This window comes from Grammomys surdaster, unplaced genomic scaffold, assembly GCF_004785775.1.
Source record: "Grammomys surdaster isolate TR1022 unplaced genomic scaffold, NIH_TR_1.0 125793, whole genome shotgun sequence".
In the NCBI taxonomy this organism is placed as follows: Eukaryota; Metazoa; Chordata; class Mammalia; order Rodentia; family Muridae; genus Grammomys; species Grammomys surdaster.
Genome location: NW_021620624.1, coordinates 1,787,836 through 1,814,290, shown reverse-complemented (window position 1 = coordinate 1,814,290; position 26,455 = coordinate 1,787,836). Strand labels below are relative to the sequence as shown.

The following is a 26,455-nucleotide window of genomic DNA, read 5'->3' as shown; positions in this document are numbered from 1 at the left end:
TGCCACTGTTGTTTATATTACTAGGACTCTAACTGACACAGGATGCCAGGAAAAACATGGAGTCAAAGACAGCTCCAAGGTTACCGGTCTGAGTCTCTGGAAGAATGGGGAAGACTTCAGAGAGAATAAATAGTTCAAACTAAATTCATGAGGAGACATGGAGTACAATGAAGAGCAGAAACATATAAAAGGCGAGTTTGCTCCCAGCCTGCTGAGAGCTTGCTTCTGTTTTAGAGGATGGAAATGATCCTGCTCAATGCTCCCAAAGGGAAAATAGGATCAAAGCCTTCCAGTCCAGGGCTGGGGACAGATGAGCTCACCATTCGAAAGCAGAAATGAAACAAAGCCATTGCTAGCTGCTACCTGGGCTACAACTTAGTAACTAGAAAGCTTCCTGCTTAGAACGAGGAGGAAAGCTTCTCTGCACAGGCAGTCCTGCTCTGTAAGCCGCCTGTTGGGTGCTTCAGTTGCTGTGTCTCATGGGACAAATCAGATTACTCTAGATCCAAGGCTCCAACCAAGCCTTAAAGGAACAGCAACAAATGTATGGGAACTGCCCAAAAGAGGCACTGTAGGGATTTATACATTTGGAAAACTTTGGTGAAGTGCCTAGAATTTTTTCTTACAATATAAATGCATACATGAAGACTTCACTTAGCACAGCATAAATCTATGAGTGGTTTAAACAGCATATCCATATGTGCTTAGGCCTGCAACTAAAATTAATAAGGTGGTAAATCACACATTACAGCTTTAAGACCCTTACAGGAGCCTTTCCAGGAAGCAGAGTGCTATGATTTTGTCTAATGACAGGTACTGAAGTAAGCCTGTGACAGGGCTGTATTCATTCAGCACAATGGGCTTTCTGTATCCCAAGGAGTCTTACCTGGAGCAGGTGGACACATTCACTGGAGAATGCAGCCTGTAATGGAGACTTGTGTTTGTCTTTAAGCTCAGATAAGAACTGAGAAATGGCTTGTTGATCTAGGGCCAGGAAGGGACTGACAGCATTCTGGAGAAAGTTGGCAAGTGGGCACCAGAGCCTCAGGGCTTGGACTCAGTTGTTTCCCAACATTCTGGCAAAAAAAAAAAAAAAAAAAAAGACCTTTCTTTATAAAGTAAAAAAGACTTTTCTTTTTATTATTAGAGCTAGAGAGTTTTGTGTCTAAAATAAATATAATTTATGTTCCCAGAATTCTCAGGTCTACCAAACTCTGTTCTTGGCTAGCTTAACCATCTCAACCCCTTGGAACATGATGTTCCATTCACAACCCTGTTCTTTATTTTCAAGGTCAAGGAGACCCTGAACTCAGAGGATGCTCAGGAAAGGCCAATGTCTATAATAGAAATAATGGTGCTAATGTCCCAAGAGTGTGAGGCTCCAATGACTGGTAAAATGCAATAATTCTATGACTCTCTTCTCTTCTGCTACTCTGGAGGTCCCCTAGATTTTTATAATGGTATTTTCCTGAAGCTATAAAGATAGATTCCCCTCCCAAACTCAGAGATATCTTCATCTACATATAAATCCAGAGAGATTTTGATGGACTACACTCTACTTCATGCTGTTAAACCAGCTCAGTAGTTTAATTCAATATATCAACTGTTTTATTCCAAAACATTTTCTCTATGTAAATGCTTTGTACATTTAAAGTCTTATGCATTTAGTAATTAGTATAAGACCATTAATCTGCTAAAACAAAACAGAAAAAAATTCTTACCTAAGGGTAGCCAGAGTTTACTTATACTATTTGAAAATCTCGTGTGTGTGTGTGTGTGTGTGTGTGTGTGTGTGTGTGTGTAGTTAAAATTCTGAAGTTTTGATTAGGAATGTGGTTTTGTTTTAATCCCAGGTGTAGGGATATGGAGCTGCTTCAGATTCTCCACAACAGCTGACTATGATTTGTCTTGTGCTATGGTGAGGGCTTGATTTTGCCAGCTGCAGATAGTTTCTGTATTGTGTTTGGAGTTGTGGGGAGTTTTCAAAGGGTCTATAAATGCTAGAGCCCCAAGAGGCAGGGTGAGTTGTTGGCTGGCTGCTATTGGTTGTTGTTGGTCGTAGTTTGTTAAGTAGTCATGCACAAAGAAGAAATTAGATAATCCTGACATTGAAGATCAAATTTACCCCCAAAGAACTCAATACCCTAACCAGCAGGAAGTAATCTAATGATAACTTTGCCCTCTTTCCTTTCTATGCTGTTTTCTCTCCTATCTAGTGTTAGGGGGTGAAAAGGGTAGAGAAGGGTGGAAGAAAGAAGAACTCACAAAGTAGCAAAAGACAGCTACATATTTGTAATTCTGGGAAGCCACTGTTTTGGACTGGGTTTGTACACTGGACTCTGATAGACAAGACCAATTCAAAAGGAAGCCTCTCACTTTAGGAATTTTAAACAAACATCTTGTGTCTGTGTCTGATGCAGTATGAAGACATTCCTCTGTTCTATTAGGAAAGCAATTCTGTAGTGACCAACCTGCTTCCTGTTCTTTTGTTTTTCTTTAAGACTTTTTCTTTCTCAAAAGCCACCTTCCTCTGCTCCTCTCATTGGATAACCTTTCTATTTTTTGATGAGATGAGAATTACTAATTAAAAGCCAATTAGACAGTCAAAATTGATTTTTAAATTTTTCATTATATATGTATCGTACAATTATCAGAAGCATTAAAAAGACAGAATTGTTATAAAATGTAATTTTTAAAAATTAACCTCATTATCCTTTTAACTTGCACTCAGTATTCATGTTTCTTCCTTATTTGACAAGGTGGGAAAACGGTACCTAGGGGACCTTTTATCTGCCAAACAATGAAAGCATCCTGTGCAACACTGTGTTCTCACCACTGTCATTACAGGTTCCTGCTCTCCTGCTCTTTACTGGCTTTTCTTTCTGCTTTTAAAACAGCTGAATACAAATACAGCTTGATAGGGCTGGAGAGATGGCTTAGGGGTTAGGAGTGCTAACTGTTCTTGCAGTGATCCCAAGCTCAGTTCCCAGCACCAGGTCTGGCGGCTTACAACTATTGGTCACTGCAGTTCCAGGAGCAATCTGATGCCTCTGACTTTGGATAGTATCTGCATTCACATGTGCACACCTACATCCACACATAGACAAATACACATAGTTTAAAATAAAAACAAATCTTTTTAAAAGGAGAAAACTACAGTTTGATATCATATTTCATATAAGCTTTTTATACACAATCTGGATTTTTTTTGTTGGTATGTGTGTGGGTGTTGGGGTGTGTGTGTGTGTGTGTCTTAAGACAGTTTTGTATTAATTTTTAAAATTTTATTATGTGTATAGTTGTTTTGCCTGGAAGTATACATATGCACCACATACATCCCTACTGCCTAAGGAGATCTGAAGAAGGCATTAGATTCCCTAGACCTGGGGTTACAGACAATTGTGAGCCATCGTATAGGTACTGAGACCCAAACCCTGGCCCTCCACAAGCACCATAAATGCTCTTAGCCACTAAGCCATGGTTCCAGCCCCTTAATAATGTAGATTCTAAAGATATATTTTTTTCAATTTCATACATGTGTACAATGTTCTTGATAATGTCCAACCCAAATTCCCTCTCCCACACATGGATATCCCTAATACTTCCCTGATCCACTTTCTGTATTTTTTTTTGTTCATAAAGTAATCATTGAAATTCTTAGAAAATATATTCCTCAAAGAGCAAAATATCACAATTTTATTAGTTCATTATTAAGGACATGTTAAATTGTGGTATTCAGATTGCCAAGGGCTGTGGCCCAGAATGGACACTCCAAAACTTTACCTCAAGGTCTTTTCCAGTAGGTCTGGAATAGAGCCAGACTATGTCTTTTAGTAATAGTCATGCTGTTTTTATTTCTTGTGAAATGGAAGGATCATATATGTGAGAGGTATCCATTATGTGTCTTTTCTCAAGAGTCGATTTCATGATTTTGTTAATGTTCTTGATAATGTTAAACTTTTAAGTCCCTTAAATATTTTAAGCTTTAAGACCTGAAAACCTACTCCTGCTGTACTTAAGTTTATAGTCTACGCTTTTGTGTTGCTAAATGATACTCATAAATCTTATTACAAACAAACAAAATCATAGTGGGAAACAAAATTGGAAAAGAAAACATGGAAAAGCCTTGTCTAATAAGGAGGAATCCTGGGGCCTAGATGCCTGTCATTACCGGGAGCAGGAATGTCTGCAGTGAGCAGTTCTCAAACATGAGCAGATGAAGGGTGTTGGGCATCTGGCATTCGAGCAGCCAGCTTGTAATGCTTTGAAGATCACCTGCACCAGCAGAGGCATTTAGAGATCACCTGCACCAGCAGAGGCTTTTGGTCTAGTAATAACTGAAATCTAACTCATATTTCAGGTCTGACTCCTCTCGTCCAAAATTTGTTCTTGGGTTAAAAATACGAAGAAGAGCTAGGTATGGTGGCTAGTATTTGTAAATACTATCATGGAGGAAGCTGTGGGAGGAAGATCACAAGTTCAAGGCCAGCCTGGGCTACATAGAAAGAACTGAGCCAGACTAGGCCACAGAGTGGAAACTTTTCTCAAAAACAGTAAGTAATAAGAAGAAAGGAAATGAGGAAGAGGATGAAGGAAGAAGAGAGGAAAGGGAAAGACTATGTCACACATATTAACACTTTCCTACCCACAATCATAGTGTTCACGCTTACTGACGAAAACATCTGGCTCAGGATGTCTTAGTTAGGGTTTTAGTGCTGTGAACAGACACCATGACCAAGGCAACTCTTATAAGGACAACATTTAATTGGGGCTGGCTTACAGGTTCAGAGGTTCAGTCCATTATCATCAAGGCTGGAGCATGGCAGCGTCCAGGCAGGCATGTTGTAGGCGGAGCTGAGAGTTCTACATCTTCATCTGAAGGCTTCTAGGAGAAGACTGGCTTCCAGACAGCTAGGAGAAGGCTCTTAAAGCCTACACCCACAGTGACACACTTCCTTCACCAAGGCCACATCTATTCCAACAAGGTCACACTTCCTAATGCCATTCCCTGGACCAAGCATACTCAACCCACCATAAAGGGTGAGTCTGTCACATGTTCTCTTGGTAGAATTTGAACCAAAAGGCAGAGAACTCAAGGCTGTTTCTACTGTGCAGTGCTCTGAGATACTGGTGCACTGAGACAAACATTGCTACGGTGAATCAAAGTCACATGGGTGAATGGATCCCCAAAGCCTAGAGAGGTCAAAAAGGACCAAAGAAAGGAAAAGAGCAAATGGACAAACCCACAAAAGCAGAAATGAGGACCATCTGACCCTCTGAAAGGGGAGCTGCCATGTGAGCACATCCTATGAGATAGCATCAGCATCCCTGACATGCCCACCTACACCCAGAAGGTAAGGAAGGAAACACACTTCCATATGTGGCCATGCTCAGTCTCCTGTGAGTTCAGGTCCTGTTAAAGCTCAAGCCCATAGTGTTCAAAAAGGAGGTGCTTCAGTCTAAGTCTTGAATCCAGGGTGGAGACATTCCAAAAGAGAGGGCTGAGACATAGATCATTTTTAGAGTGCTTACCTAGTGAGCACAAGACCCTAGGTTTGATCCCCCTGAGGTGGGTAGAGGAGGTACCCCTAGACAGGATAATATCCTACTGACAGAATAAAGTATAAAATGAAGGTCATTCAAAACTACTGGATTTTTGGCTACACAGGAAGGGATATATTTTTTTCTTGGTTTTACTAGCAGTAATTAATAGCTTTAATATATTATACTGTTGATGTATATTCACTTTTTGTAATCAATCAATGTGGCCGAGGTTCTACTTTTTTCAGAGTCAGCAAAAGGACAGTGCTGCACAGAGGACTGAAATCAGATAAAAAATGTCTGTCTCCATCTCACTGTACTCAGCAAAGAAGGAATTCCAAAGGAACTGGGATGGAAGTGCTGTGCCAGGCAGAGCAGCAACTGCTGGCTGTGGCCTTAAAAGCTCACTTCTAAGAGATATGCATTATATCAGTAGGTGGTGGAATTTGCTAAAGCCCTCTCATAGACCTGCACTACTAGTAAAGAGGGACCCAAGTCTAGCTGGACTGCATGGTCACTAGAATGTGCACACAAGTGTGCAGTATGCCACTTCTCAATCAAGTGCTTCTTCATTCACTCCTCTCTCTAATGAGCTGGAGTGCGAATGAGCTGGAAGAGCTGTGTTGGGGCATAACCATGAAGCCAGCTCCCTCAGGATGGCAAAGCAGCAAGGTGAAGGAGGAGCTCCATTCTTCGTTATTGAGCCACCGTCTGGAGGTCTTTGCATTTGTGAGTCTTTCTTTGTTCACAAGTTATTAAATCTACCACCCAATTAACCAGGCTGGCATATTCAAATTTATGAGAAGAGCACAGAACAGAGACCTGATAGATGATTGATAGATAGATAGATAGATAGATAGATAGATAGATAGATAGATAGACTGACCACTGTACAGTGGACCTAGATTAGGGGTAATAAAAAAAGTGTCTTAAGGAGTGAGAATCCACTAGCTTATAGTGTGATCGTCAAAAAGGGAATGTACTTAAGAATACTTGGGGGAGTAGAAACTTGATGTGGAGAGAGGAATATTTGTAAATTCAATGAAAGAAGAGATGCACAAAATAATTGACAACAATCAGTCTCTTAGCAGTGACTGTATTTTGGCACACGCACGTGTGTGTGTGTGTGTGTGTGTGTGTGTGTGTGTGTGTGTAAGAAAGGGTTTCAGAAACAAACTCTATTAAAACTTAAAAGCTGAAAATCTAGTTTGTGGGGATTGGGAAATCTGAGAGCCAGGTGCCAGTACTATGGGCTCACAGCCAGTGCCTTTTGGCAGGGTTCTCCAGGGGCTGAGAGGTATCAGCTTTTCCATGGTCTCCTTAAAAGGTACTAATTTCATTCATGATACATCCACTCTCTTGACAAAATTACCCCTCAAAGGCCACTTCCAAATATCATCACTTTGGGGATCTGGCTTTAGACTATGAATCTGGGAGAGACACGGCCAGTCAACGTAATGCCACTAGAAAACTAGTAGGAGAGCATGACTGTACTTTGGTCAGCGGTATTTCATATGAGACCACTGGGCAGTGGTCAGTTGGCCTACATTTGGGGACATTTGCTTCCTTTACTGATCTGGTCAAATTCTGGAAAACATTAAGCACAAACCCAATTCAACATTTAAGTTAAAAATTCAACATTGGAAAAGATTTAAGTTAAAAAGAGTTAAGTGTCCTGTGACTTTGTCTTAGTCACTGTTCTATTGCTGTGAAGAGATATCATGACCAAGGCAACTCCTACAAGAAAAAGCTTTTAACTGGTGGCTGACAGTTTCAGAGGGTTAGTCCATCATCATGGTGAGGAGCTTGGTGGCATGCAGGTAGGCGGACATACTGCTGGACAAGTAGCTGAGAGCTATATCCTGATCCACAGGCTGCAGGCGGGGGTGGGGTGGGGAAGGGAGCACACTTATGAAACCTCAAAGCTCATCCCTAGTAACACACTGCCTCCAACATGAGCACACTCCCTAACCCTTCACTGACAGCTCATCAATTGAGGACTCAGGCTGCAAATGAGCCTAAGAGAGACAATCTCGTTCAAACCGCCACAGACTTCATGGGTAGCTTCAAGACAAAGATTTCTAACTTTGCTACACAAAATATTTTCAGTAGTTCATAATTTTCCCTTAAAAGTTCAATCACTGGGAGATGACTCAGTGGTTAAGAGCAATGGTTGTTCTTTCACAGGACCCAGGTTCAATTCCCAGCACCCACATGGCAGATCAAAACTGTAACTCATTTAGAAATACAGGGAATCAAGACACAAATGCACACGAAATAAAAATTAATATTATAAAAAATATAATCACTGTGTATTTCCCTATAAGCACATTAGTCTTTATCTCCTCTTCATGGCCTGGCATCTCATTCATCCCATGATCTTACCGATGGCTGACGCTCAATATTTGAATATTTGTTCATCGAATCACATAGGGTTAAACAGCACCAGTGTTTACTGGGAAATCTGACTTGCGAAACTGACAAACGCTGGCAGGAGCCTGAAGCTCACTGTCCCTTAATGAAGAAGTGGCTTGGGAGCTCTGCATCTTGAAATTGAATGGTACTTAAATTTCATTTTTAAAAGAATGCCTAAGCTTGGAAGATGCAGACATGGAGACTGCACTGAAAAAAAAATGCACAATTTCATGAACTTGTTGGCACATGCAACATAGGATGATGCTGTTCTGGCGAGGGTGCTTCATTCTGGGAAATAATCCTCCCTGCAGTTTCTCTGCAGGTCTGACTCCGGCAGTAAATTTAGGCAGAAAAAGCAAATAGCAGGTCATAAAAGTCCTCTGAGCTCTGAAGAGCCAGAAGTTGCAGTTGCAGAGGGTTTCTGTGGAACTGTTTTCCTGACAGAAACAGCCCACCGCACACACGCGGCTATATGCCTAACACCTGAAGAAGACTAAGCCACTTAGGATTCCAACATGGGATTGGGGAGGCACCCCAACTGAGGGGAAATTAGCAACTGGTGGCCACTGGGGAAGGAGTGTCCCGGGTAGTTTTCCTCAGGTAGGTTGCCCCGTTTCCAGTGGGTGACTGGCCCTACATACATGCGCAGAACCACAGCACCAATTCTACTCAGCGACTAAAGAAAAAGGTATATGAAGCTGAGAGACAGATTTGGTGGCTGGGATCTGAGAGGATCGGGGGAGGGGCTAGATGTAGATGTGATTAAAAATGTATGAAATTCTCAAATTATATGAACATAATGGATGGATGGTTGGATGGATACATGGATGGATGGATAGATAGATAGATAGATAGATAGATAGATAGATAGATAGTTAGATAGATAGATCCTTAAAAAAATACTACACCGCTGGGGCTGGAGAAATGGCTCAGTGGTTAAAAGTGCTTCTCACTCTTCTATAGGACCCAAATTTGGTTCCTGGCACCCATATCAGGTGGCTCAGAATTGTATCTAATTCTAGCTTCAGGGATCCAATGAACGCTTGTGGCTTCTTTGAGCACTGACACATACGGTGTGTTCACATATGCCCACACACACATACAAAATAATCATAAATAAAAATACAATAATTATAAAACATAAAAATACAATTTAAAATAACTCTAAAAAAATACTACTACTACCATAGGTTTTTCTTTTTCATACAGCTAAGATCCAGTTTCTATAACCTTAATTAAAACCTTCTACTTTGAGGACTATGGTGTACAGGAATGTGGGAGTAGCTGTCAAACACAGTCTGTTCTAAATCCATTCAGTGGTACTCTGGGAGGAAAAAATGCCTTGGCATCCAAATCAGTCTTTTAATATTCATTATCTATTATATATATGCTGTAACTTCCTGAGTTATAGAGTTTCAGTGGACCAATAAAAATTGATCAGGGGCCATCTCCAGGAGATGTGGTAGAGAACCTCTGGTATTTGGGGAGGAGGTGAGTTTTTCTAACATAAAGATTGATTCCTCTCACCACATATCTCTGATGTTATTTTTTTCTCTCACGTATTCAGAAAGCAATTTAGATTCTGGAAGAGATGTTATCTTATACTTTAGAATAATGGATTTCGGATATAGTGTGTGTGTGTGTATTTTTTCCTTCTAAATGCAAGTGGCTATAACATGATAAAGTTGTTTTCAATGCTGAGGGTTGAGTGTTGGCCTCGCCTCCCATGTGTCAGGCAAGTGCTCTGCCCTGACCTACACTCCCAGTTGGACTCTTATATTTACTTTAAATAAGGTTTCACTGAGTTGTCAGGTGGACCTCGAACTTCCGATGATCCTACCTCAGTTTCCTGTGTGTGTGAAGGCCACAAGAGCGCATCAGGTCTACTGGAACTGGAGCTGCACCTGCTTGTGTTGAGAACAAAAATCAAGTTCTCTGCAAGTGGCCAAGTGCTCTCCACGGCTGCGCCCTCTCTCCAGCCCACCGTACACACTCAGCACTGTCATACACACTCACTTGGTTGATTCTCCATCTCTTCCCCAGCAGTGTGACTTTCACATGCTCCTCTGAAGCCTTCTTCCCATTCCACATGCATTAAGAATTCTTTATGTAGCCAAGTGGTAGTGGCTCGTGCCTTTATTCCCAGCACTCGGGAGGCAGAGGTAGGCGGATCTCTGAGTTCGAGGCCAGTCTTGGTCTACAGAATGAGTTCTAGGACAGTCAGAGCTATACAGAGAAACTATCTGAGAGAGAGAGAGAAAGAGAGAGAGAGAGACAGACAGAGAGCGAGACAGACAGAGAGACAGACAGAGACAGACAGAGAGACAGAGAGAGACAGAGAGAGAGACAAGAGAGACAGAGACACAGACACAGAGACAGAGAGAGATCTTTATGTTTTTAAGTTGGTGTTTCTTTCCTTTCTCCTGAGGTCATGGTCGTTAGTTTGAGAACTCTTCCATTCAGTCTCTGGAGAGATGGGTGAGAAGAGCAGGTAGATCCTAGAGACCCGTGATTACAACGGTGTACAAACTGCTCTAGTTCTCAATTACTCTCTTCTACAAGATAGTGCCTTCATAAATTGTTGCATGAAAACTTCATCCAAAAAGCTCATTTAAGACAAAGGAGATAGGCAATTTCCCTCACTCAAGATTAACTTGAGTTAACTCAAGCCTAACACTATGGAAATCAGTGTGTGGCAGTTCCTCAGGAAGATGGGAACTGATCAGTCTCAAGATCCAGCTATATCACTCTTGGGCACATACCCAAAGAACACGTCATCCTACCACAGAGGCACTTGCTCAACCATGATCATTGCTGCTCTATTCATAATAGCCAGAAACTGGAAACGTAGGTGTCTCTCAACAGATGAAGGGAGAAAGAAAATGTGGTTCATTTTCATAATAGAATATTACTCAGCTGTTAAAAAAATGAAATCATGAAATTCATAGGTAAGTGGGTGGAACCAAGAAAAAAAATCATTCTGGTGAGGTAACCCAGAAAGAAAAATATGGTTTGTGTCCACTTGAATGTGGATATTAGCCAATACGTCATGGTTACTAAGTTATAAACCATTGAACCACAGAGGTTAGGTACAGAGTAAGGGATGGGGGTAGGGTGTGGCAGATATCTCCTTAGTAAAGGGAACTAGAACAGATGGGGGAGGACGAGATAAGAGGTTGATGAGGAAGGGACTGTGGGGAGAGACAGCTAAAATTCAGGGCCATTTGAGGGGTAGTGGCTTCCTACACATATGAAGACAATCTAAATGGAACTGCCAAATAATGGGGGAAGACAGGTCCCCAACTAGTCATCTCGTCACCAAATGAAGCTTCCAGTACTAGGCAAGGGTACATCTAACTGAGTTGTTGCCCAAAAGCGTCCACGAGAAACCATCAACAACCCAGATTTTTTGGCAAGAACAAGACTATATATAGGTTGTTCTCCACAAAATGATAACAATGTCCCATTGCTGAAGACACATCAAATCTCAGGACTCAGGGAATCCTGCTGAAGAGGAGGTAGAGAGATGGTAAGAGCCAGAGGGGACTGAGGACACCAAGGAAACAAAGCCCTCGAAATCAACAGAATTGATGCATATTTGAACTCACAGAGACTGAGGTAGCGTGCACAGGGCCTGCACAGGTCTGTACCAGCTGGGGTCTTAGAACTGAAAGGAGAAGTAGACACAAGCCCCCATCTCTAACCCAGAAGATATCTATGACTGATAACAACTTACAATTGAAAATTTAGTTTTTTCCAAAAGAATCTCAGTGGGGAAACAAACTACTTTTAAGGGTAGCTCACATGCCCAGAAGTAGATGGCCAGCAGGAAATGAAGCAAAATGGCTGAGAGTAGTGGTTCTCAATCCCCTTTGTGGGGAGGGGAGAATAATTTTATGGTTTGGGGGTCACCACAACATGAGCAACTGTATTAAGGGGTCGCAGCATTAGGAAGGTTGAGAACCACTGGCTTAGGGGCTCCTTGTCTTGTAATGTCGTGTCAAGGCTTTGTGTGTGTGTGTGTTTGTGTGTGTGTATATGTATTATGGCTTCCAATTTAGTCTTTTTATGGGATTCCTGAGTATCCAAATGAGTCGGTCTCTGCATCTGGATCTCTTTCTTGTGCCTTCCTTGGGCTCTTTTTCTTCTGTTTTTATCCTATTTGAATATGTTAGTTTTTGTTGTATCTTCTTTTATTATTCTCTCTGAAGTCTGCCTGTTTTCTAATGAGAGACAGAGGGGATGGACTGAGAAAGGATGAGTGTGGAGGAACTGGGAGGAGTAGAGGGAGAGGAAACTGTAATCGGGATATGAGAAGAGATGTATTTTCAATAAAAGAAAAAAGGATGTATTCTAATATCAAAAGATTAATAGGCTTATTTTCTTTACATATAAAATATGAACACAGCATTTCTAATTATACTTCATGAAAAAATTAAGGAGAACAAACCAGTGTGTATTAATTTGTGCTGCTTCACAAGTGTTTGATCTGCATGTGTGTCTGTGTACCGTGTGTGTGTGTGTGTGTGTGTGTGTGTATGTGTGTGTGTGTGTGTGTGTGTGATGCTTCTAGAAGCCAGAAGAGGGCACAAGAGCCCCTGGAATTGGATTACTGATGGTTGTTGGCCACAGTGTAGGTAGTGAGAATTGAACGTAGGTCCACTGAAAAAGCACCTAGCACTCTCAACCACTAAGCCCAGAACTCACTGTGTTGCCCAGGCTGGCCTAGAACTCACTGTGTAGTCCAGGCTGGCCTGGAACTCATTGTGTAGACCAGGCTGGCCTGGAACTCACTGTGTAGACCAGGGTGGCCCCAAAGTCACAGAGATTCACTAGCCATTGCCCATCAAGTGCTGGGACTGAAGGCGGATGCCAACATGCCTAGCAAGTCTAAGAATTCTAATTATCCCTTCTCCAAAACAAGGCAAAACACTTCAGAAACAAAAGTAAAAACTATTCACTAGAATGGAAAATAGAAAAGATTAAAGGCAAGCCAAAAATCATCATGTTTTTATTCTAAAATTTAACAAAGCCAGGGATATTCCACAGGGACAAGTCCAAAATGGTGCCTGAAAGCACAAGCACACTTGGAGTAGGTTAAACAGGGGTTGGGTCCTGGCTGTGCCTCTCTGTGGTCAACCTTGGATATCTACTGTCTTCCACTACACTGGGGCAGCAAGAATACCTGCTGTATAGTGATGTGAGGATTAAAAACAAATAGAATGATGTGCTTAGTGCCATGTCTGCTACGTAGTGAGCCAGTCTCAAATGCCATGTAGAAGGGCACTCTAAAAACTTATTACTTGGGAGATATTCCTAAGACATTATTCCTAACCAATACATTTGTCTTTATAAGACTTATTTTATCAAGGGGCTTCATAACTTTCCACTGTGTAACTATACAGTTATCAAGAAAGAAAAGATCCTGAGCCAAGTTTAACAAGGGAGCAGTGGGGGAGGAGAGACGGCTCAGGGGTTAAGAGCTCTGAATATTCTTTCAGATGACCTGGGTTCAATTCCCAGTACCCACATAGCAGCTCACAACTGTTTGTAAATCCAGTCCCAGGGGATCCAAATACATGCAGGATGTCCAGACAACACAGGTTGTAGAACAGAACACCCATTCACATAAAATAAAAGGTCAAATTTTTTTTAAAATAGTGAAGAATATAGTTTTCTTCAGACAACTGACATTGGTTTCTAGAAGACACACCATTGCAGAAGGTCTATTTCAAGGAATGTCCCACATACATAAATCTACAGAGGAAGAAACTCACGTGGTTTTGAGCTGAGGTGGGCACAGGACTGGCAGGTGATTTGGGAAGGGTGCTGGGTTTATTTTCAAGGTGATGAAACTGTTCTAAAGCAGACTGTGATGATTCAGCGAAGTGAACCTTACACTTTAAATGCATGGCTTATGCATCAATAAAGCTGTTACTCAAAGAATGAAAAAAATCATCTAGTGTCTCCATACACAACCTTCTTCGAGGTTATTCCTGCATTCAACAGTATTTACATTTTTATGGCTTTTGATGAACATTTTGTGAAGTTGTTTGACATAAGAATTAAGCCAATTAAAGTGTAACCAGGAGTATTTAAGAACACTCAATTATAAATTTTTTTTTGAAGCTCATGATTGCCAGTGGCCATTTAATCCACGGTATGATACGAAGGACACGAGTAACAGCAGACAGCTGAGGAAACGGTTTCAGTCGCTTTTCCTTTTACCTATTTTGATCACCATTGACATCTAAGAAATTCATTTAGGAGGGCTAAGGACAAGTTAGATTGGAAAACACTGGGAGACTCTAGGTTTGGGCACAGGCGCTCACCCAAAACCCTTCCGAGGCTAGCGCTCAGCGGCTCTTTTCTTTCCACGTACAACTTCTTTTTTAAAATATAAATTTTATTTTAAGTTATTTGTATATGTGTGCATGGAAGCTATGCGCCTGTACAGTGCAGGTCCCAGTGGAGTCCAGAAGAAGGGGCGAGATCACTAGGAGCTGGAGCATCAGCGTGAGCCTCTCTAACTCGGGCCCTGTCCTTGCTCTTAACTGCTGAGTCATCTCCCAGCTTCCATATATAAATCCTCTCTCTCACGCACACACACAAACGCGTACATTTTGTGGTGTTGCAGAGATTGAATCCAAGTTAGGAAAGTCAGCTCCTGTGAGCTCCGCTCTTACCCAGTGCCCTTTGCAGGCATGGGAAGCAGAAGTGATTCCATGCTACCACAACAGTTGTGCTACGACAAGTTATGCAGAAAGCTCTTGAGAAATACTCTTGAGATTATTATCCAGGAAAAATATGCTGGTCATATTTTTAAAAAACCGTGTAACAATACAAAAAAGACTAGATGGGGTGGGAAATGCAGGGCACACATAGAACTTTCTTGAAAAGCCTCCAGTGCTTCCTAGTCCCCACTGTGTCCTGTGGAATCTTCTCTGATCTCAGCTTTCTCCCCCTAGTAGGTAAGCTTCAGAGCCTTTCTAGATGTTGCTTCCTGTGCTTGTATTTTTCTTTGCCCAGTGGTTTCAAGTCTCATCTTAAATGTCACTTCTTCAGAGAAACCTTTATTGATAGCCCAGAGCAGGCTAAAGGTGTTTCCACAGTGGTCTTCAATTTTCCATCTTAATCCTTCTGCTACTGACACTTGTTTATGAAGCTAGGAATCAAATATTGAGAGCCTTTCATATATAGAGATACAGTATAAAACAAACTATACAAGATCCATGCCATCCATGAGCTCATATTCTAGAGAGGGGATGGCTGTACAGTAAAACAGTCTTTTGGGTAATTTCATACAGTGATTAGTAGTTCAATGGGTATTCTCTGTGCTTGAGTTACAAACTTCTTGAAGGCAGGGGCCTTTTGTTTTCAAGCTAATTTCAGTTTTGTAAGAACCTGATCTGTATTTTTCCCCACTGGTGTAAAATGAACACTTGACTAGGTAAATGACTAAGTTCCAGGTTTCCCCTTCTTCCCAAAGCTATCTGCATTCTTTTCATAATTAGAACCATTGTAAGATCAGCAAAATTTACCATCTGGAGTAAAAGGAACTCCAACTAAATAAAGCACATTTAGTTCACATTCGTTAAAGACCTAGTGATAAAATGGACCCTGAAACACTAGACATACTGGCTCATGACTAGAACTCCACTGGCGTACAGCCAAGCCGTCAGTAGTCTAATCCACTGTTTTTAAAACTAGCCTTAAGCACCCAGGATATGATCCCCTTAATTTTCTTATTTCTAAAGTGCTTCAGTCTCCCATCACCCACAGGATGGTCAAAAGACACACGTCTATACTCATGAATAGGAACGAGACGAAATAATCCTGTGTAAGGTCAACAAAGAATGTGACCTTTACACTAAAGATCAGCATCCACGTCCAAGAAATTCGTTTAGGAGGGCTAAGGACAAGTTGGGTTGGAAAACACTAGGGGACTCTAGGTTGGGCACAGAGGCTCACCCAGAAACCCTTCCCCGAGGCTAGCGCTCAGCGGCTCCTTTCTTTCCAGAGGCGCATGCGCAGCACACTCTCCGGCCACCGCACGCCTCCTCGGCTAACCAAGCCTCTTACGTCACCGAACGTGTAGAGAGAGGTTCTTCCGCGCGCCTGAGGAAAAGGAGTCCGCGCACCTTTCCTTCTCTTTGTGCACACAAAACGCACTTTCTCCATCCATCCCAGCTCCAGCGCCGTCCACAGATCTTCATCGGGAGCCCGTCTTTGTTCAAACTGTCCTATGGTTCCGTGGGACACTGGAGGTTGCGGGGAGAAGAACACTGCCGTTGTTTACAGACGCGCGCGGCCGAGATCAGTCCGCAGGGGCGGGGCTAGGCGGCCGGCGCTCTTTTTGCTCGCCCCTCCCTCCCCAGCCTTACCCCGCGAGCGGACGCGCCAGCGCCTCTGTCTCGCTTTTTCTTATTTTCTCCCCTTTTCCCCTTCCTTTTCTTTTCTTTTTTCCCCTTCCCCCTTCCACCATTTCTCCTCGGAGGCGCTTCCCTCGGGCAGGGGCAGAGCCGGCCTCACCCCGCGCCTCTCCCCGGCCCCCGCCGCCCTATGGCGAGAGGGCGCCCCCTCCTCACCCGGGCACCAGCGGCGGCGGTCGGAGGAGCGGGACCGGCGGCGGCGGCCTCGGGCCCAGGGTCATCATGGAATTAGTTCGCTGAGTGACCCTTCGGCCGCAGCCGTGCGTCCCGCCCGAGCGCCCGCGCCCGCCGGCCCGGTTTGCCCTCTTCTCCCTCCTCAGACGGCCCGGCCCTGGTCCCGCGCGCCCCGCCGCCGCGCGCCGAGGATCATGAGGTGGTAACGGGCCCCCGGATGACCCCGCGTCACCACTGTGAGGCCTACAGCTCTGCCGGGGAGGAGGAGGAGGAGGAAGAGGAGGAGAAGGTGAGGGCGGGGGCGCGGCGCGGTCGCCGTGCGCGCCGCCGGAGTGGGAGCTCGCGGGAGCGCGCGCCGCTCCCCCGAGGACCGGTCCCTCGGCGGCCCTTTCTTGGGCACCTCGGGGACGTCCCCCTCGCCGTCTGTGGCAGTGCTGGGTGGGTTTTTCTGTCCCCAAGTAACTTGTGGCCACAGCCCGTCACCGACTGGGGTGCCAGTTCCAGGCTCCGCGAGCCAGTGCTAATAAAGAAGAGGACACACCCCCACCCACCCACCCACAGAGGCCTTGGATCCCTCGTGACCAGCGGAGATAGTTTACCGGGCAAAGCATTGTGAATGTCAAGGCAAAAGTTATTCTCCCCTACACACACACATACATACACACACACCCGCCCTGCGCGCGGTAATTGCGGGAGGGTAACGTTACCTAGGGCTTGGGCGGGTGGTGAGAGGTGAGCAAACTTGAGTTGCATCGTAAAGGACAGAATAATGCCGAATTTTGCAAGAAGAGCTAAATGCTCTCTCCTGAGTTACCTGCTCCACTGCAGCTCATTTAGGCAGAAGTTGAACATTGTAGTAAATTAGTGGAAGGTAAATAGATCAACGAGGTAAATGGATCAACTGAAGGTCTTAGAACAAAGTAAAATACTTAGGTTTCACTCTGTCAGTGAAGAGCCATTGAGCGTTTGAACAGCAGCCTCGTTTATCTAGAGACTTTCAGGACAGCTAGGACTATGTAGTAGGGCCCTGCCTTAAAAAGTGGGTGGGGTCAAAGTTAAAAGCCAAGAGTATTTGTTTATTCTGGTCATATAATTCTTAAAAAATTAAGAGTATTCAACCTACCTGTGTGTTCATCTTTTAAATAGATTTAGTAATTCCACCGTCATAGGGTTAAACGAGCATTGCCTAGGCTAATATGAACAGTAGCTAGCCAGATAGCAAAGCATTGAGGGTGATTAGTTTATGAGCACCTGACAAGTGTAAGCTGGGATTTTTTTTGGGGGGGGGGCATAGTGCTAAATTTTGGAAACTGTTGGTGGTAAAGATTCTCATGATTAGTTGAGAAAGCAGGTCTAGTAATGGTCATGATAGTAATTAAATGCAAAGGCAGGATTATGTCCAACAAGTATAGATACAGAAAAGGCAGGGTAGTGTGTTCCCGCACAATTCCAAAAGTTGATATTAATAGATCAATAGCAATTTTAGTGGGAGGAATTCGCCCTGCAGAAGGAAGAACAGTGGATAGCATGGAGATTTAACCCACTGTTTTGGGATCTCCTATGATCCAGTATTGCTGGTACATAAAGTCAAGGAGGGAATAGGTCCAAGAACCTCAAAGGCTCACATTGATACTCCCTGTTCAGAAAAGGAAGAAAAACCCAGAAGTCAACAGTTAGTACAGGATTATTAATAGAGTTGGCATCGTGATTACCATAATAGGGTAATTATGTATTAATGAAGTTAGCTATTAATGTGGTTGTTTACCAGTATTGTGTTCCACTCTAAAGATCAGGGGGTCTGGGATGTACGTTGGTAGTACAGTTTGATATAAGCATTTTACAATCTTGTTAATGCAGAAACTAAGCCATTTGATAAGCATGAACAGTATAGGAAAAGCGTTTGAGACAATGGAAGGAAAATGTAAAGCCACTTTAAATGTTATGAAAAAATTAAAGTTTCATAGCTCATTTAGACATGTGGAATATGCCAAGCAAAATTCAAATTGAGCAACCCAAATTTGGAGAAAGAAATTTCATAAGTTCACAAGGGGAAAATTCTATACCTTGAACTTTTCATGTGCAAAATTATTTTTAAATTATATAAAATTATCTAGCTATATGTAGGTTGTATGTAAATAGTTTTTACAATTATATTGGATTCTCTTCTAATTATGTATATGTAAATATTCTAAAATCACACACTATCTGAAACACTTGGACCCATCATATAAGGGATACCCAACCTCTATAGCCCTTTTGTTTTTAGAGACTAAAAAGATCACGTTTGTACATATGACTAATAGTGGGTATAGATGAACAAGAAACAATAAAATTCTATCATTAAAAAAAGAATTGTCCTGGGAGGCTGAGATGGACATTCAGGTCTGGCCTGGGCTACATAACAGGAAAGTTCTCATCACCAAAAAAGGTAAAGAGTATAATGACACTTTCAAGTGTTTCTGTTAGCAAAGTTCATTCTTCATTTAGCTTAAATCACTTTTGTATGTTAGAGGATAAACCTGTAAGTTTTCTGTAAAAGGAGCAAAAACCTGAATTCTCTGCTCTCTACCTGTCAGTAACTGCCTTAAAGGAATGTAAAAATGTTTCTCCCACAATATTGGTAAATAATTCCCAACTTAATTCTATACATACTTAACTTTTTACCCATTTTTATTGTCTTAATGTATGTGGCATATTCTTCTGGAATTCTGTATCCCCTATGAATAGGAATGTTTTCATGCAGAATTACAGTACATTTTTAAATTTTAGTAAATGTAGTTTTGAGGCATATAGACCTGCAGTCAATATCTCTTTTATTAGGTAATGCTCCTTAAAATATGCCTTGTTTTTATAGTACAGGATCCAGTTCAGTTAAAGCTGCATTTAAGCCAGAACCTCTTAATACTAATTTTCAATTGATTTCATTGTTTTTCCTCATCTCATTGCTTCAGCAATTAATTATTTGAAAAGCCCAGGCTGATACTAAATGTGGTATGTAGCCAAGGATGACTTTCAATTCCTCATCCTCCAGTCTCTACCCAAATTTACAGGTGTGCACAAGGCCTGGCTTACAGTTTTTATATTCATTGTTGTTGGTTTTGTTTTTTTAAGTTTAAGGAAATTTTTTTATCTATTTTAAAGACAAGGTCTGGCTATGTAGCACAGGTCCTCAGAAGTTCTGAGATGACAAACATGTACCACTTCCTATGACTTACGTTGTCTTTAGGTGGAGGTTAGGTAAATGATTTGGGATGATTTAGTATAGGCATTTTCAAGAATTAATTTTCCTTTAACCCTGCTTTCTTTGCATCTTATACGTTTTTAATGTCTTCATTTTTCACTCATCTCAGAATATTTTCTAGATTTTTTTAAGTAACATCTGAACATTTGATTTGAACAATATTACTAAGGACATTAACTGTAGAGACTCTCTTAAACCAATCTTTACCCTCATATGACTTCAAATGGTTTAATGTAATTACTAAATTAATGTGTTTACGTGATAAATAAAAGTAATGGCCCTTAGTGATTTATTTATCTCACTTCTAGAGAGAATATTTGGAACAACTATTTCTAAGAATTTCTAATATAAAAAATTAGTGGTCTTAGTTTTTTGCTAGTTTTACACAGTACTGAATTATAAATGAGTTTCAATTTTAAAGTGAGGTTACAGTAGATGATATTGTTGCCAACGTTAATACTTGGTAGTTTAAAGAGCTATAAAGTCCTATACTGCCTTATAACATTCTTATTTTGTTTTATGAATTGCTTAATAAATACTAACATTTATAAATGTGTATAATATACTCGTTCTATAATTATATGATACACATTATTTATATTTGATTTTAATAGGTAGCTACATCAAGCTGGGTGGCAGGCAGATCCAAAAGGATATCATGAAGTTTCCAGGACCTTTGGAAAACCAGAGATTATCTTCCCTGTTGGAAAGGGCAATCTCCAGGGAAGCCCAGATGTGGAAGGTAAATGTGCCGAAGATACCTACAAATCAGGTAATTTCTCACTTAAGACAGGTGCTCGTTATTAGACACACACTGTTCCATAATGTGTATCGAGCTGTGTACTGTTAAACATGTCCTCAGCTGGGCATGCTGATGCACACGTGTAATCCCAGAGCCAGGGTTAGTGGAGGCTAGCCTGACCTACACAAGACCTGGTCTCAGGAAAGCCAAGAAAAAACTCTTTTAGAAACATCATCTTTCTGAAACAAAGCAGATAAAACTTTTTTATCTGGTTTATGGGTAATAATGTCCATTCATTTTCCTTATAGACTAATACAATAGTAGGTTTCTTTATTTCTAATTGTATAGTTAGTCATGAAGAGGGAAACATCTTCATAGTATTAAATTTAGGGGACAACAATAGCAAAAATCTCTTGTCAATATTTCTAAGGAGTTGAAGTGAGTTACTAAGGTAATGGTAATGCTGAAAGACTTGAGATACTAGCTGAACTCTGTTGTTGCTGTACACTTTGTAAAAATTATTTTATGTCTGTTAAAATATTAAAATATTTTGTCTGCATGTATGTCTGTGTATGCTGTATATGCCTAGTGCCTTTGGTGGTCAGAAAAGGGGCCCCTGGAACTGAAGTTTCAGGTAGTTGTTAGCCATCATGTGGGTACTGAAGCTTGAACTCATGTCCTCTGCACGACCAACAAGTGTACTCAGTCACTGAGCTATCGCTTCAGTCACCGATACACTTTCACTTTTAGATATTTTTATACTTTGATCATATTCTGGTAGTTAAATTTTTATAACTAATAGTTTATCTTCTCAATAGTTTATTATGTAAAATTTATACATCCTTTTATCCCTCTTGTCTCATAAGGTGCTTTGAGTGTAGAAGAGTAGCCAAGAAAATTTTAATATTACCAGTGATCAAGTGACAAGATGCTGTTATACATTAGTTTTAGATTTATAGGCGGCTGAAGTCTGCATTTTCTAATTCTACTCTTAACTTTTCTACAAGCTGAAGAAATCTGTTTCACATTCATTGTCTGTCAGCTTGCATATTGAAGACTAGTTGACTTTGAATAAGTACTGTCTGTGGTAGGAACACTTAGGCACTATCATTTAGTGAATAGTTTGTTAGGCACAGTCCTGTGTTGTTCAAGACTTCAATAACGAAGTATGTAGCTAACCCTAACAAGCATTTACAGCACAGTGTGAAGGTGACGTTTTACTGTGTGCAGTAAATGGCTGAATTACCATGCTGCCTGGTCTGTTTCTATAGCCAGGTTAACTAGTATCAGTGAGGTAATAGCAGAGCACAAGCCAGGATCAAAGCTTATAAGACAAACCTACCTCTCTCCCCCCTCCCTTTCCGAAACAACTCTTTCAGCAGGACAACTATAACACAATTTAAAATATTTGGTTATCTGGTCACAAAGAAAGATACAAAGTATTTATGGTATTGCTTAAAGAGTCATACAGCTAAGTCATTCATCAAATATTACACTAATATATAAGTGTTCCAAATTGAATAACTATGAGTTATATTAATGAATCTCTTTCCTTACAACAATTATATATTATCTCTGGTATTGATTCACTTATCAAATAGAATCTATAAACTACATTTTTAAATTTTGTTGAAGGATGAATAAAATTCTTTAGCCAAATAGTTTAGTTTACAGAAAATTCTGGGATATGTGAGATAAAGTACTACGATTAATACTTACATGTACACAAAAGCCCTATTTATGATTCTTATACTAATACACTTTTTAAGATTATTTCATGTATCTGAGTACACTGTCGCTGTTTTTAGACACACCAGAAGAGGGCATCGGATACCAATTACAGATGGTTGTGAGCCACCATGTGGTATTGAACTCAGGACCTCTGGAAGAGCAGTCAGTGCTCTTAACCACTGAGCCATCCGTCCAGCTCACTAATACACTCTTAATTTATGTATGTATGTGGGTGCTGCAGTATTTATGTGGAGGTCAAAGGACAATGTATGGGAGTTGGTGCTCTTATCTATCTTCAGGGGTCAGACACAGCTTGCTAGGTCTGAGCTGTGAGGGCCTCCACTTGCTGAGCCATCTTGCTGATCCTGAAGAACAATATACTCATAAATTTTGCAAAAGTTGATGTGAAAGCTACAAATAGTCCTTGGAACTATTACTCTTAACATGAAGCTTGCTGCTGTGTGCCAGACTTTCCTGAGGGGCACAATACATGTCTACTTGTCCCCAAATAGAGAGCCAAAATATGAATACTCCTAAAATCCTTGGTAAATCAATGAGCTTTATTGGAGTTATAGGATCAAAAACGACTCAAAGAAAATATATCAGAGTCCACCCCAGCATGGGTAGCAACTCAGAAAGACAGAAAATAGGGCATGCACTGCCCAGCCGTGAGCAGTGTCTCATGGTGAAGTAAGAATGTCCTTCCTAGTGGCTGTGTTGGTCCTCAACCTTGCCCAGGCAGCTCTTCTAACACCTGTGACTAGAATGCCTGGATTTTAGATACAGAACGGGTTATTTTGTGCTAAAGGAGTTAGAAATAAATTTTCTTCATATGACAATTCAGTTTTCTAGAAAAATTTCAAAATGTACAAGGTTTCTTGTTTTGAAAGCAGCAGCTCTAGAAGGAAATCAGCTTGCTGCTTCCTTTGCTTCAGTTAGAACAACAGTAGAGGTGGGCATGAAGTTTTCCATATATTGTCTAAAACAATTGATTTTCTAATTTTAGCTTCCGATTTTTTCCCTTAATTACATCTATTCTTACAGAAAGATTCCTAAGTGTGTATTAGAATTCCAACATTGTCATGTTCTTTTTCCTTCTGTTCCACCTGATTTTTACCATCAACTTGACATCAGCACTCATTATTTTGGGGTAGTAAACTTTTGAAGCTTGAATATAAAAATCTTTGAATGGACTTGCAGTTAAGGCACCCAGAGTGAGTCATCAGGTCAGGACACTTAGAACCAGCAGATGCAGGCATGTCCACCCTTCCTGCACACTGAGAGCAGAGGACCTGTGCATGACAATCATGCTGATTAAAGCAATTAAAAGTCATAGTCCTTTTTATTGATGACTAGACCAAGAGCCAGCTTTTGCCTCTGAAAAGTCTCTTGGTGCCCAAGCTCAGGGACACAGGTTTTAAAGGCAAACTCACAAAGACCGTAATTTATATCAGACGTAGACAGGGGTCAGAGTAACCTTGAAACGTTCATTCCTGGCAGAGCATTGTAATTATTTTACATGCACCATGCCAGTTATTTTTGACTTATATCTTTTCTAGTTATTTTAGCTTCGTTACTTTGGTTAATACATCTGGACCATGGGTATCTCATGTGGGTTGCCAAGGCTGTTAGGAGGAGAGGGGATGGATCCAGAACAGGGTGGCGTTAAGGCATTTTACCTTATTTAAGGACTTGCTTTAGTAATGCCAAATAGTTGTACTTAATACTAGAACTTTGAGTGGGCTTGGTCTGAGAATAGGAGAGAAGAATATGGGTTTAGGCTTAAAAGAGCAGTTCTAATTACTGGTCATGGACTGGCCTTCTCCTGCTACATATTTTTAAGAGCTGGTAAAAAATAGAAAAGTGCATTTTTTTTTAAAGCGCTTCCTTTTCTGCCACTTGTTTTTGCTTTCTTTACTTCCCTTTCCTTGTCCTCTGTAAGTGCAAGGCCTTCTTTCTCACAGCTCGATTTTCATTTTAGCCCCAACCTCCAGTGTTGAGTATTGAGTAAAATGTGCCCAGGCAAGAAAATATTCCTATTATACCTAAAACTCCCATAGAACTCTGTATTTCCCTTGTGATTACACAATACGATTTGACTGAGTTTTCTTGATGGTGATGTTGTGTCCTTGTTTTCTGAAACATTTGTTACTCTTTAATGATGTTTTGAGTCAGGGTCTCAAGTAGCCCAGGCTGGCTCAGATGAAGCTTTGCAGATGAAGGCTAGTTTTTAACTCATGATCCTCTATGTCCACCTCTGAGTACTGAGTTCCAGGTGTGTGTTAGCACACCAGTTAAACTTTTAAATAATGGCTATGGCTTCTTTATAATTTATTCAATATTGGTCTGTTGTGTATTCTTGGTACTTGCAAAAAAAGTTCTGTAGAGTAGTTGAAGTTTGTAATAGTTACATTAAATTTAGGTAAACTTAGGTCAGTGACACTTTCAGATAACTTACATTTATTTTGCTGAAGTTTTTTGATTACAAAGAAAGACCAGTTACAAACTTTAAAGTGATTTTTGTTGGAATTTTGAAACACTAAGAATCAAAGGCTATCTGGTTATGTGGCTTTTAAAAAAAAAAAAAAAGATTCTGCTAAGGACAGCTGAAACACACAGAGTGTGTTTCATGAGTTTCACAGAGTGTGTGTGCATGAGTCACTTGGCAACTAGATAGATGAGAATTATCTGAAAGTCTGTAAAAATTGGAGTTTTCAGCTGGGTGTGGTGGAGCATGCTTGTGATGCCAGCGTTTGGGAAGCTGGGGCAGTAGGATTTCTGAAAGTTCCAGGCCAGCAGGCTAAGAATAACACCTTATCTCAAAAGAGACAAGGGACCGTTTTAGTCCTCACACCCAGACCCTTTGAAATACAGTGGCAACTATTGGATTTTGTAACTTCACTGCTCTTGTGGGGGTAGGTACACTCTGCATGTGGGGTTGAGGATGGGCTCGGTTTTCTGCTTTACTTTAATAGGTCTCCAGGGGTTAAACTTAGATCAGTCAAGCTTGAACTGCAAGGTCCCTTTCTTAGCCACTTTCCTGACCCTAGGGTTTGTATTTTAAACGGCTTCTTACTTGTGTTAAGTTTGGGAACAGATCTAACTGTACAAGGAACATTTTGATTAACATCCATCTCTGATAGTGCAGTAGTAGTGTGCCTCTGCTTTTTGATCCATTCTAAGAAAGGTTCTAATTTCTAATTATTACAAGGCTTTTCCTAAACTGGACTTCAGAAATGCTTCTACTGGGTCCCTAACAAGCATGAGAAACTGAGTTTGATTCCCTGGAACCCATGTAAACATTCTGGGTGTGGTAGTTTACACGTGTAGCCTACCATTGGTGTGGCAGAGGCAGAAGAATCTCTGGAGTTCAAAGCCCAGCCAGCCTGGCCTAGTTAGGTGCTTCAGGGCAATGAAGGACCCTGTTTACTAGGAGGTGGGTGGCGTTCTTGATACCCGTGGTTGTCCTATGGCTTACATATGTACACCAGTGTATTCACACAACACACACACACACACACACGATCATATACCCATGCACACACAAACAAATATTACCTCTGGTCACTTAGTGGGTTCTGGTTCCATCCATGTAAGTATGAAGAATAAATCTGTGTTTTAAATGATGGCTCTTTACATATTTAAAGCTAGACTTTACTTCCACAAAGTCGTCACTACACACATCTTATTCTTTAGCCATTTTTCATTTGATAAGACTTACCTTGATCCAGTCCAGTATTTTCTTTCTCTGGGTAGACTCTTGTTAGTGTTTCTTAAACTGGTGTTTCAGATGTCATTAATTCGTAGTAACATTAGACTGTGCCTTTGACTGATTTTGGTTTCTTTTATTAGTTTAGCCCTAAACTTTGTTTTATTTAGGCAACAATACAATGTTGGCTGGTATTTGTTCTTTAGCAGAATGGATTTTATGTATATTGTGTATGTGTTTGTTTTTTGGTGTGCTAGGCAATGAACCCAGGGTCCAGCAAATACTAGCAGAACTACACCCTAACTCTAAAGATTTATCACCACTACCAGCAGTTTTCTTGAATATAAAAGTGAATATAAAATATAAAAGTGTTAGCTTGCGACTTAAATAGAGTACATTTGTTTCCAAGATACTGCTTTTTTAAAATCAGAATTTTATCATTTTATTACTTGCTGTTTTACTTTCAAAAA

At 41.0% G+C, this 26,455-nt stretch overlaps 2 protein-coding genes across 3 annotated transcripts in view; one reads left to right on the top strand and one right to left on the bottom strand.

The window, feature by feature from the left end:
- Nucleotides 1-1,042: 1,042 nt before the first annotated feature.
- Nucleotides 1,043-26,455, bottom strand: part of Septin11 (septin 11) — a 130,877-nt gene continuing 105,464 nt past the window's right edge. The window contains exon 10 of the mRNA XM_028789192.1: nt 1,043-1,076. Coding sequence (XP_028645025.1) covers nt 1,058-1,076 — 19 coding nt within the window. The 3' untranslated portion in view covers nt 1,043-1,057. The remainder of the gene's footprint in view (nt 1,077-26,455) is intronic.
- The window catches only part of Ccni (cyclin I), a 24,568-nt gene continuing 14,437 nt past the window's right edge, over nt 16,325-26,455 (top strand). The window contains exons 1-2 of one of the 2 annotated variants that reach the window (XM_028789196.1): nt 16,325-16,851; nt 20,418-20,575. In XM_028789196.1, the coding sequence (XP_028645029.1) occupies nt 20,462-20,575 (114 nt within the window). In that variant the 5' untranslated portion in view covers nt 16,325-16,851; nt 20,418-20,461. The remainder of the gene's footprint in view (nt 16,852-20,417; nt 20,576-26,455) is intronic. The other variant, XM_028789197.1, reaches the window with a different exon arrangement.